The sequence below is a fragment of the Nipponia nippon genome, unplaced genomic scaffold (assembly GCF_047370975.1).
Source record: "Nipponia nippon isolate SJK-2023a ecotype South Korea unplaced genomic scaffold, ASM4737097v1 scaffold_2, whole genome shotgun sequence".
In the NCBI taxonomy this organism is placed as follows: Eukaryota; Metazoa; Chordata; class Aves; order Pelecaniformes; family Threskiornithidae; genus Nipponia; species Nipponia nippon.
In genome coordinates this window covers 113,478,889-113,491,930 of record NW_028262336.1, presented here as the reverse complement: position 1 = coordinate 113,491,930, position 13,042 = coordinate 113,478,889, and the positions used below count along the sequence as shown (strand labels likewise).

The 13,042-nt window shown below is 47.5% G+C and overlaps 1 protein-coding gene across 1 annotated transcript in view; it reads right to left on the bottom strand.

Moving 5' to 3' along the window:
- EXPH5 (exophilin 5) overlaps positions 1–4,997 on the bottom strand; it is a 38,049-nt gene extending 33,052 nt beyond the window's left edge. Inside the window, exon 1 of the mRNA XM_087756896.1 lies at positions 4,688–4,997. Within this exon, the coding sequence (XP_087613022.1) occupies positions 4,688–4,806 (119 nt within the window). The 5' untranslated portion in view covers positions 4,807–4,997. The remainder of the gene's footprint in view (positions 1–4,687) is intronic.
- Positions 4,998–13,042: the final 8,045 nt, after the last annotated feature.

Here is a 13,042-nt window from a genome sequence, read left to right as displayed (position 1 = left end):
TGCATGTATACTGATATACAGACCCTATATTCCATTTTTTCTCCCACGCTAATGCTTATGATGAATGAGGTTTTCTCCAAGTTGGTATCATGAGTGAGACTGGATTTGATGAACAACAAAGAATACTGAAGCTGGGTGTTACCCAAGTCCAAAACTAATGTGTATTTTTTCTTTTAAATTATTAAATACGTGATTACTGATTATTAAGTTTCTATGTTATTTTCAGTGTATATGGCAGTGAACAGTCATGTGAGTTGTACCAAAGATGACTGTTGCTGCTTCTGTTAACCTGTTTCGTGCGAGAAGGAGTCAGGTAGGGTTGGCTTGCTGTTGCTAGTCAAAGGCACTGCTGAGAGGAGCCACGAGAGGGCACTGGAAAAGAGAAAACAGGCAAAAAAATGCGGTCCTGGGAACCAGCAGCCCAGGGCACATCAGGAGCTCAGCTCCCTGTCAGTAGCAAGAACAAATAAAGGTCCAACAGGTCACACAGTTCATTCCTGCATAAATGGCAAAGCAAAACTTGAGAGGTCTTCCAAGCCAGGCACAGAGGTCTGAAGCCTGCCAAGGGAGCCAAGAAAGGGCCCATGGTACCTGGAGGATGTGCCAGGGCATCCAGAGGAACAGGGAGGGACAGCACAAAGTGGGGCCCACAGCTACACAAATGTGCACAAATGTCCACAAAGGTCACACGTTCCCACTCCACACAAAGGCAACAGAGAGAAAGGGAGGTGGAGAGGGGTTGTATAAAGCACCTAGCCTTTCCCCAAAGAATGCTCCCAATATGAGTATGAAGGCGTGGGCTGTCTGGGTGAAGAGAGATCATAGAATCATAGAATTGTTCAGGCTGGAAAAGACCTTCAAGATCAAGTTGAACCATTAACCTAGCACTGCCAAGTCCACCACTAAACCATGTCCTCAAGTACCACATCTACCCGTCTTTTGAACACCTCCAGGGATGGGGACTCAACCACTGCCATGGGCAGCCTGTTCCAGTGCCTGACTACCCTTTCGGCAAAGAAATTTTTCCTAAGATCCAATCTAAACCTCCCCTGATGCAACTTGAGGCCATTTCCTCTCATCCTATCACTTCTTACTAGGGAGAAGAGACCGACCCCCACCTCGCTACAACCTCCTTTCAGGTAGTTGAAGAGAGCGATAAGGTCTCCCGTCTCCTCTTCTCCACACTAAACAACCCCAGTTCCCTCAGCTGCTCCTCATAAGACTTGTGCTCCAGACCCTTCACCAGCTTCGTTGCCCTTCTCTGGACACGCTCCAGCACCTCAATGTCCTTCTTGGAGTGAGGGGCCCAAAACTGAACACAGTATTCGAGGTGCGGCCTCACCAGTGCCGAGTACAGGGGGACGATCACTTCCCTGGTCCTGCCGGCCACAGTATTCCCGATACAAGCCAGGATGCCACTGGCTCTCTTGGCCACCTGGGCACACTGCTGGCTCACGTTCAGGCGGCTGTGGACCAACACCCCCAGGTCTTTTTCCCCCCAGGCAGCTCTCCAGCCACTCCTCCCCCAGCCTGTAGCATTGCATGGGGTTATTGTGACCCAAGTGCAGGACCCGGCACTGAGCCCTGTTGAACCTCATACAGTTGGCCCCGGCCCATCGATCCAGCCTGTCCAGGTCCCTCTGTAGGGCCTTCCTACCCTCCAGATCAACACTCCCGCCCAACTTGGTGTCGTCTGCAAACTTACTGAGGGTGTACTCGATCCCCTTGATCCCCTCGTCCAGATCACTGATCAAGATATTAAACAGAACTGGCCCCAATACTGAGCCCTGGGGAACACCACTTGTGACCGGCCACCAACTGGATTTAACTCCATTCACCACAACTCTTTGGGCCCGGCCATCCAGCCAGTTTTTTACCCAGCAAAGAGCACGCCTGTCCAAGCCATGAGCAGCCAGTTTCTCCAGAAGAATGCTGTGGGAAACCTTGTCAAAGGCCTTACTAAAGTCCAGTGGTTCTATCAAGCTTCCAGTGTAGGTAAGCAGTAAGAAAAGAAAAAAATACATATATATTCATCCAGAGACCTCATGGTTACTTAGCTGAGAGCTCAATGCTCTTGAGGAGGAATTGGTCAGTATTTCATGCTGCACTGCAATACATCTGTGTTTATGTGAATATCAACTCCCCTGAACCACGACTGTCATTTGTTGGACAAGATAAGCCATGCAGGATGTCAGGATTCATCTTTTGATCTTATTTCTGATTTTGTCTTTCAAAATTAACAGGTGTTAATATTTGCTTATATAACAAATGCAGCTTGTAAAAAGAGAAAAGCCCATTCCTGCTTTTTTACATTCCAGAATTGTATCTGGGAATGGATTTCAATTTTTCATTGCTCTTTTAAGGGATTTGCAGACAGCTATGTGCTTGCTCATATGACATCAAACAGCACGCACAAGATCAGCGCAGTCATTAGAACCTGACTTGTGGTCTGCCAGCAAACCATTCCCTCTGCAAACCATTCCCTGCCATTCCCTCTGTCAATCCAGTCCAGGCTGATCTATACAGGGACATGCTATATTGTAAAGATGGTCACTGAACAAACTTGACCAGTGAGCCCACTGGTTATTATTGACTTGTTCCCTGGCCCTGCCACGCTGCAACTAGCTCTTTCCAAAACCATGCTCAAGAGCAGTTCGGGGGACAACCACTTCAGGGACGTCATGCAAAAACGTCATATTGATGAAACTGCCCCTTCTATTCCACAGCACCTCCTACATGCCTCATTTGATTGATAGCATAAATCATACAGCTTCAAAATCACACTTCGAAAGCATCCCAGGAGTGGGCTGCGACAGTGCTCAGGCATTATTTTAAAACCTTTGAACTGAAAAAAATGTGTACAAAGTTAATTATCAAAATAATTGTAACAAGAATGACATAGAGCAGGCATATGGGACCAAGAGGAGCAAATGCAATTTTGTTTAGAGCCTCTGAAGCTCACTGTGGTCGTATGAGAACTGCAGGATTAGGCCCTCCAGGGTGATCACTGTTATTACTTAGATTATAGTAGCACAGGGCAACACCACACAGCCTGGAACCCGTCTGCTCCTGATGGGAGTCCCCTGGCCTGAAGAGCTTACAGTCTAAATAAGACCAGGTAGACAAGCGGAGTGACAAAGAGAGTACTTTTATTAGGCCCAAGAGAGATTAAGAAACTTGCCCAAGGACACATTCAAAGCCTTTGACAGATCCAGGGTTTAACCTAGATTTCAGTATGGTGCCTTGATCATAAACACTTCACCTATCTTCTGCTCAACTTCTGAATGCCTCTTCAACTGATATTTAAAGTAGACTCCATCTCAGTAAAGCATCACCAGAAACATCCTCTTATACCATGTTTATTTTGACACCTTTTGCATAAAGAGAGACCACTTTCTATTGACAAAGTCCTAAGTACACAGACGGAGAAACAAATTTGGGGGCAGGTTGAGTTCAAGAGCAGGCTCTTGCTTCACAAGCCTCTCTACAGCATCGGAAGCCTCGCTGCATTTGCTCAGGCTTTAGTCTCACCCTGAGTTTTAAACTTACAACTCTCCAGCCATGTAATTCTCCTTATCCAGCAAAATATTCCTCCCGTTTTTGGGTCATAATGGGACACATAGAACAGAAATTAATCAAAGAAAGAAAGGTAATGCCAAATTACGGAAGAAAGAAATTGCCAAACTTAACTGAGTTCGGGTTCACATGCTGCAGAAAACTAAGACAAGTTTTCTGCAAGATTCAGGTCAGTGTTGACATACAATGTTTAACCATGCCCATCATAAAATCCACTTGACTGAAATAAAAAACACACAGTACAAAAATCCACTTGGCAGAAATGTTACTCATTAACATTCCTTCTACATCTGACAGGAAAGCATTCCCTGTGAAAAGTGCCCACCTGTCCACCTGAGAGGACACCGCCTCTCACTTGCAAACTGCCCACAGGGTACCTCAGGTCTCATCTGAAGGCAGAAATTATAACTTTTAATAATAAACGGCTCGTTTTCCAGCATAATTTTTATTAATTCCTTGACCTTTGCTTTCACTATCAAAACAAACAGCTTTGGTGACTGCACACAGGGGAGATAAGAGCTGGAAACAAGGTCGAGGCCGTTCTATTTCTTCAGACGGCTCATCTAAGGTGTTGTGACTTGCGCACCTGAATGCGGAGGGAACTCAGTTAAGCCACTCGAAAGGTCTTGTCAACAACCTTTCAGTCAGGTGAGCGCCTGGCTTGGTTTCCAAAAGCTGCCAGGATCGGCTCCGGGATCTGCCCGAGCGCCGCAGAGCCGCCACGTTTCCCTGCAAGGTCCCGCAAACCTTCCCGCCGCCGCCGCCGCCCCGGGTACCTGCGCTTAGCCTGCACCCCCGGCCAGCGAGACGGCGAGGGGCAGCAGCGCCCACCTCCTCCTCGGGGAAGGAGGGGAGCCGCGGGGAGCAGCGCCGTGACTCAGAGCCGTCTCCGCCGCACACGCGTTTCCCACACGTCCCGACGCCGCAGCGGCCCGGGACGGGCGGCCCCGCAGCAGCCGGCTCCCCGCCGCCCCTCTTCCCGCTCGGCCCGGCCGGGCGAAGCAGCGCGGGCTCCGCCGCCCCCCCGCGCCGCCCGGGCTGGGGCCCTGCGCCCCCCGCTGCCCCGCCGCCCGCCCCGCTGCCCGGCGCGGAGGGGCGTCACGCCTGGTACCTGACTCTGTCCTTCTCTGCCCGCCGGAGCTCCGCGTCCCTCTGCAGCACCTGAAAAATCGCCCTGGCTTCCTCCTCCTTTAAAAAACTGAGATCTGGCCCCCGAGGCGCTGCGGTCATGGCTTTGCTGGTTTCCGGGCGGGCGGGCGGAGGCAGGCGGGCAGCGCTGACCCCCTGGCAGCCCGGAGCGACACCAGCATGGCTGGCCCCGGGAGGACCGCGCACGCCGGCACCCGCGGGACGCGCTTGCCTCTGGACGGCGGGGCCGGGGCCGGAGCCGGAGCCGGAGCCGCGGCCGCCCCGAACCGCACCGCCCCGCACCGCCCCGGCAACACCCTCCGGAGCGAGCGCGGCCCGGAGCGGCGGGCGGGGCGGGGCAGGGCGGGGAGGCGAGGCCGCCCCGCTGCCGGAGCCGGGGCCGGGGCCGGAGCAGCTGCTCGCCCTGTGCCGGCGCCCCGTCAGCGCTTGAGCCAGGGGTGTGCGCTGAGCGTTCGGCGCGGTGTTGCCCTTGGCGCTGCCAGGCGGCCCACACGCCCGCCCAGGGGCACCGCTCCGCTGCCCCCGCGGCCGGCGGCCGGCACGGCGCGGTTCCCGCCGGAGGCACGGCGCGGTTCCCGCCGGGCGGCCCCGCCGCGCCTCTGCCCGGCCGGCGCCGCCCGCCTCCGGCCCCGCGGCGGCGCCGGTGGCTCCTCTGCGGTCCTGAGGCCGGGCCGCCGCCGATGGGCCCTCCGCGGCAGCGGAGCGCGGCCCCGCCGCTCCGCCCGCCTCCGCGGAGCCGCCTGCCGCGGGGTCCGCGGCGTCCCGCCGCCGCAGGACGTGTCTGTAGCCTGGCGGGGTGGATGCAACGCGACAGCTTTCCCACGGGGGAAGAACGGGGCAGTTCTTCGTATTTACTCTCCTTTAAGGTTTTCCCGAAGAAATAGTAGAGACCAGGAGTTCTTGACCTGGGCCCTATAACCACAGCTCAGAAGTAATTTCATGCTGATTTCATTCTAACGGCTCTAATGCAACTCGGCTCGGTGCTGGTGCTGTGGCAGCAGCACAAAACAGTCTCTCCAAAGTACGCATCTACCTAGCACGCTGTACTAGTTGAATAGTTAGTAAAACGTCCTTTGAAAATTTTCCATCGAAGAAGGGCTTTATTCAGGACCGAACTGCAGATGTGAGCACAGCCGTATGGAGAAAGGAAATGGAACACAATTTTTGTTATGGAAAAGTGAGTCAGTGGAAACGTCGGCACGGCCATGTGCAGCGGGAGCGGGGCCGAGCTGCATGCAGCCGCCTTCCCACCCCGCAGCGGGCTGGCGTGGGGCCGCGGAAGAATGCTTCCCCACTAGGAAGTGGTGTGGTGCAAGCGGAAACAAGGACCTTAGAGCACAGTGGGAATAACGGGTTGCAGGAGGCTCTTTGTTTCGGCGTAGCTTCTGACAACACTAGTCTGGCCCAAAGAGGAGCTTACCTGATTCCTGATGACCAAACAACGAAAACAAGGCTATGAGGCAACTTATGAAAATGTATTGAAAGCTATGAAGAATTATGATGTTGAGAGGATGCCGAGAGGAAGTGTCTCCTGCAGAGATAAGGCACAGTGAATTTTTAATAGGGGATAGGAGATGCTTCTGGGTGAAGTCCAAGTGTGTTGTTTCTAAAGGTGCAAGAGCCACAGCCATCACTGGTGCATAAGGAGCTTACAGAACTTCTCTCTAAGGGGAAAGGTCCTGTCCTCCCCTTTCTGTTGCACTGAGCATAGTGGAGCGACGGTTTCAGCAGCAGAAGCTGAGCATATGGAATTCTCCCTGGGACTCTCCCAGGCAGTGGATTAGACATCCCTCTCCCTTTCTGCCTGGCACCTGCAGGATATGGGAAGCAATCGCTCATGGTGCTTCTGCATCCCACTGGATCTGCTCCCAGAGCTGAGGGGGAACGCGATAACATTTTTTTATGTACATCCATTGCAGTGAACCTCATCAATGCCCACTCTTGCCTTAAAAACTCCCCACAATGCCTCATCAATGTCCACTCTTGCCTTAAAAACAATGTTTTATCTTATTGATGAAGTTGTGGGCTTTTAACTTCTTATGCAAACATCTAAGGTCAGGTTGGAGAGGGCTCTGAGCAACCTGATCTAGTTGAAGATGTCCCTGCCAATTGCAGGGGGGTTGGGCTAGATGACTTTTAAAGGTCCCTTCCAACCCAAACCATTCTATGATTCTATGATAAAACATAAATACACACATACAGAATACATAGGAAGGATATGCGTGTTCTTATGAGGTTGGAAAGGAAGTTATGTACTACAGGCCTTACAAAGAAAGGGTGACATTCCCCCATAAATGTCGTGATTTTATCTATAATTGTATTTATCCTGCATGTAAGTCAAGAGTGGAATCGTATTGCTAAGTTTCTGTCATTTTTTTTCTTTGTTTCTAGCAATCAATGAATTGGCTTTTTTTTTCATCACCAAAATGTATGTTAGCATATTTTCAGTGAAGGGGGGAGCAGGGACAAGATCTTCATTTAATATGTGAGCAATGTATAGTCTTTCAGGTAGTAACAAACAAATATGTTTTTCATTCTGTACAAAATGATGGAATTATTTAGAAGAGCGACAAGTACATACACTAGTGGCTTTAGATAGATGCTGCCAGACATCGCGGTGGTTATTATTTCAATGGCTTTTATCCAGAATATTTAGAGATTTGGGCATAGCCATCTTGTATGGTACGAAGACTTTCATTTTACACAGCATCTTTGGTATGTCATATCAGCATTACAAAATGTGCGCTGGACCATGACTAGAAACAGCTGCTATCTATGAAGTCTTCTACCAGGCATTTTATTTTATGAAAAAGAACAACTTTTCCATATGTCTCTTCATTACTCCACCTCACTTTAAAGTTTATGTCTTTTTCATATGTGGATCATGATGGCGAGGGAACACTGCCTGTATTCCAGTATTTAGAGTCTCTAGCACCTTATGTGCTTTAATTTCTGTTGCATAAACCTAAGACAGGATACACACTCTAAATTTTTTTCCATGGTTTTTAGGTAACAGCTGTTCCAGGAAGATACAGAAGTGTTTTCTTGTAAATAAGTAGCATTTCTTCTGTGTAGCAATCTGAAAGAGAGGGCCAAAATAGCATATGAGAGGCTGCAGACATGAGACGTCTATTAGTAATGTTAATTGCCAATGCCACTAAAGAGGATGCTGACACACATACCTTAATTATAGGGCAAATTCTTCAAAAACTGCATTTCACAAATACTGTTGTACTGATGGGTGGTGTTAACTCCACTTACTCTCGGTGGAAGATTTCAAAGTGTAGGACTCCAGAAAGCCAGAGGGGCTGTTTCTAAAAGTTGGTCTGTAGCTAGGGAATTGAGGGGAATGTGCAGGAGGGTTGGTTCAATCTTGTAGCAATTGGCCTTGAGGCTCGTATCAGCCTTGAGGCTTGGAAGAACTGTAAGGTCTTGTCTATTCCTGTTGAACTAATTACTGTGTAAATTGTCACACAGGTTAGTGAAGGCTAGTTTAATTAACTCCCTGCGTTAAGTGAAAAAGTCTTCATGGCAAGGCAAAGAATAAATATGAAGCGTCTTTCATTTAAAATGTATTAAATCTGCTTATTGTATTTGAAATAAATATTTCTAACACTAACCTAGGTCAAAAATAGTTTGATCGTACTACTCCTAAGAACGAAAGCAATGCTTCTCCCTCTGTTTAACAAGCCCATCACTTATATCTCGGTTTACTCTGATAGTCATTTAGTTTACTCTAATAGTCACTATTTATTTATGTGTATTAAGTTAACAACTAGAGGTCCAGCTGAGTTTCAGGGGACGTGGTGGCTTGCAGTGCGTGGTTCCTGCTGCCACAGGTAGGCATTTCCACTGAGCAGCGAGTGTCCTCCAGGATCTGTCACTGGGCCCTCAGCTCCCACTTCAAAAGAGCTTTGGGCTTTCATTTAGGCATTTTAACTGTGAAGTGGTACACTTTGAAGATTGCCTGGACGTCAACATCCAAACGCTGCTCGTGTTATTATAGCTGTTTGCGTGCTACGCAGCCTCTTGTGAGGCAGGGAGGGAGCCAGGGCCGGGCTGAGCAGGTTGCAGAGCGTAGGCCATTGTTGTCCACCCTGAAACCGCCACGGGCGGTAGGCCTGCTCCCACAGGGAAAGCCAATCTTCAAGGCTCACCACATCCACAAGTCACATCTTGCAGCCTGCCTGGCTGCAGACTGCTCCTTTTCACAGCTTCCTCAAGCGCTTCCTCCCGCCGGGTCTCTCGCTCACCTGCTTTGCCTTTCCTCCCAATCCCTTGAGCGCCGGCCGCTCCCTTCCCCCACTTTCAGACTCTGCCCTACCAACATGGCAGATTTCCTTACCTGGCCAGTACTGCTTGCTGCTGCCTCTCATCCTAACGCCTTCCCACCCCATACATTGTCTACATGAACTCCTCGATTTTTTCCAGTACAGGGTTGTTTCTGCTGAAATAGACTTGTTGATCCCTTAGAATGGCAAAAGGGCATCATGGCAAAATATGACCTGTTTTTTGAGTATCAGAAGAAAGGTAAGAGTGATATCCCAAAAGCATATTAGCACTGCATGGCGGCCAGGAAAAGTGGTCATGAGAGAGATCTTTGAAATAGTGGCTGCAATCTGACCCTTGCGCTTCGTGACACTGCTCTTGGTATATTTGGTGCTGCTTTGGACAATGACACCATGACGCCCCTTCATTTTTCTTTTTCCTTGTGACTGGCTGTCTGTCCTTCTCCTTCCCTTACTTTTAGGATTCAGTTAATCACTAATTTCATTTTGAATACTCATTGGGATTGCACTTTCTCCAGACTGGAGAGAAGATCGTGAGCGGGATCCCTCACAGGGCAAGACAGGTTGGGATTTTAGGGGGTTGCTGCAGAGGGCTGTGGCCTGGAGAGGCGTATGAAGAAGGTGGTTACCAGTACATCTCTGGAGTATAAAAGCACTGCTTGGAATGGGAGGGGGAACATGTTTTGTTGAAATAATGCAGGATTTCTGCTTTATTGTAGGTCTGATGTCTCAACTGTCAGAGCCATAAGTTGGCTAGTACTGTGCATAACATCTGCTCTCTTGGCAGAAACTATATAACCTTCTCTTCCTCCTTAACTAATATGCGCATAAACATAATCACCAGAGGCCAATACCTGGGACATGGCAGAATTATGCATTTAATATATTAAGGTCATATGCCAGTGCATGCAACCTATTAAGACAGGCTTGAGTAAAGGTAAAAAGAACCAGGCATGACTAAACAATAAAGAAGAGATGTTATTAGAAGCAAGAAGGCAATCTTCAAAACGGTGAAGTCATATCCAAATGAAGAAAATAGGAAAATTCATAAATCCTGGCTGATAACATATAAAAATAAAATTAAGCAGACCAAAAAAAAAAAAAAGAGAGCTGAGAGGAGCAACTTGCTAAAGGACTCTAAACCAGCATTTAGCCCTTCTTCAAACACATCAAGAAGCTCATCAGAGAGTCTTTAGGGCTGATCAATGATCAGGGCATAAAAGAAGCACTACAGAGAGCAGAATACCTTTTCAGAGAATAAATTGATGTTCACCATGGAAGAAACTAGGAAAACCCACATGCCAGAATACTTTTGCAAAAGAGGGTCTGACTGAAACTGAAAAGACTGTAAAAGAGGTTATGTGACAAATTGGCAAGATGAACATTAACAAATCACTAATACTAGAAGTTGTGTCATCCAACAGTTCTAGAAAGACTTACTGTAGTCTGTAACTGCTCACTGTAGTCCTTGATACCTGAGGACTGGAGTGTGGCAAATGGATACCAGCTGTAAAATAGTTTTCAGAGAGAATCAAGGGAACTATGGGATTATGCATCAGACCTCTGGGCAAATTTGTGGAAACTGTAATAAAGGGCAGAATGAGTGGTTACCTGGGTTCATACAAGTTACCTCAGAAGAGTCAGTGTGGCTTCTAAAAGGGAAGTCCTATTTTACAATCCTCTTTTTGAAGGGTGTCAGCAAATATTTGGACAAAGACAGCCAAAGTTGATCCAATCTGCCTCGACTTTTGAAGAGTTTTGACAGTACCATCATCAACAGTTTCCAAGGAAACTTAGTAGTCATGAGATTAAATAAAAGGTTTTTTATAGGTAAATAAGAAGTTACAAGTTAGGAAACAGAGAGTAAGAGGACTGATTACTTATTACAGTGGAGGAAGGTCACCACTGGAGTTTCCCAGAGCTCTGTGCTGGGATCTGTGGTGTTCATTACACTCTTAAGTGACCTAGAAAAGAAGTGAGCAGTGAGGTGAGAAAGTTTGCTGGTGTGGTACAAAAGTTTGTGATATGAAGACATTCAGGATAGTAAGGACAAAGGCAGGCTGTGAGGGACCACAAGAGGCCTTTGTAAGACAGAGTGACTAAGAAACATGTGTGGGGAAAAAAATCCTAGCTTCACATATAAACTAGCTTTCACATGTAAGCAATGGACTCTGACCTGACTATTACCATCGGGAAGCAAAGTCTTTATGATATGCATAACTTGTGAAAACATCAGAAAAGCAAACCAAATATTAGAATTTATAGGAAAGAAAAATAAATCCATGGTTTTCCTACAGCTTGTATATGGATATGGAATTCTGTATGGAATATAGGTTATATTACTTATTCATATACAATATGAACATAGATTCATCTATTTATATATTCTGAATACATATTCATATGTATTCTCTATATAGATGATGGAATTAGAATATGGAATCCTATATATTCTATATTTCTATATGGCATAGAGAGGGTGGAAGGGAATTGACTTCGGCATTTCTTCAAATCTGAGAATGAGGGGCCATCAAATGGAGCTAATAGAAGCTGATTTCAATGCAAACAAAAGAAGATGAACTTGCCAAAGGATTTTATGGATGCAAAAGGCTTCAAGGGGAGACTGTAGAAGTAGTTAAAAGAGAGATTGATTCGAGATTAATTAATAAAGAAACCACTCGGAAAAAACCCTGAGCTGAGAATAGACACACTTTGAGAGTGCTTCATGTACACTTGCCCTGTTCTTGTTCTTCCTTAGGCAGTTGCTTATGACCACTCCTGGCAACAGGGTACTGAGCTAGATGGACATGTGGTCTGAACCAGTATGAGCATTTGTGTGTTCTAACGAACATACCTGGAGAGCATGTATGTGAATCCTGGGGAGGTGGGCTCGCGGCAAGGTACCGTCGCCTCTGGGTGGGCTGTGAATTGGACTAGCTGTGGAGCCTTCGCTGGGCATTCTTTGGGAACAACAATGCCTCAATGTTAAGAGGTCTGTCTCTGGGGTCTCACCTGCCACACAGCTAGGTCTGTAACTGCAGTCATGAATATGTGTTTTATGTGGCTGCAGAGTGCTCCTTGTCTCAGATAAGACATTCCTGAGGTTTTCTCTTCTTTTATGCCTTCTGTTCAGCTGTTCTGCTAATGTGATCATGACCAGCTGCCATGAGATCTTGTTGGAGTGGCCATCCCCAGGCAATTTCCAGATATTTACAAATGCTACAAAATGTTATATCCTTGAAAGCCAAACAGATCCCCTGTTGATACCAGACACTGTCAAAGCCTTAAAAATTTTGCAGCTCATCAACTACAGCTAACAGAGGTGTGTCCGAGCTGAAGCAGAGTGGTGTCAAGATATGAGGGCATACAGAGGCATAGGTGAGGCTGCTCTGTATGATGGGACAACTTCATAGGATTGGGAGTAGGGCAATTCAAATGACTTGTGCATTTTTTACATCCAAACTGTTTACAGGAATTAGGTTCAAACTCAAAACTCTTCTAGTTTTACCTTAATTCCTTATCAGGCCAGCCTTCTCGCTTATGCTAGATGCAGGCTTATGTGAACCAGCACATGAGGAATCTAGGCAAGGCATGCAAGTTCAGGTCCAAGCTAACATGACAGTATAGACATAGCTCAAGAGTCCCTGTGCTTCCTTCTGCATGTGGTGTTGTATAAAAGCTAGCCCGAATCTGACTGCTGCATCCTAAAGCTATCTATAGTCCCTGGAATTGCTATAGCTGTGTAGGGTGATATACCTGTTCTTTCTTCACAAAAAACTAATAGAATTTAAGAGCAGCCAGCATGGCTTTACCACAGATACCTGGCTGCCTTCAATGCTGAGGTGAGTGCTTTGGGGATGAGAGGCAAGCATAGAATCATAGAGTCATTAAGGTTGGAAAGGACCTCAGAGATCATCGAGTCCAACCTGTTAACCTAACTGCCTGGTCCACCTCTAAACCATGTCCCTAAGCACCACATCCACATGTTTTTTGAATACTTCCAGGGACTGTGATTGTACCACCTCCCT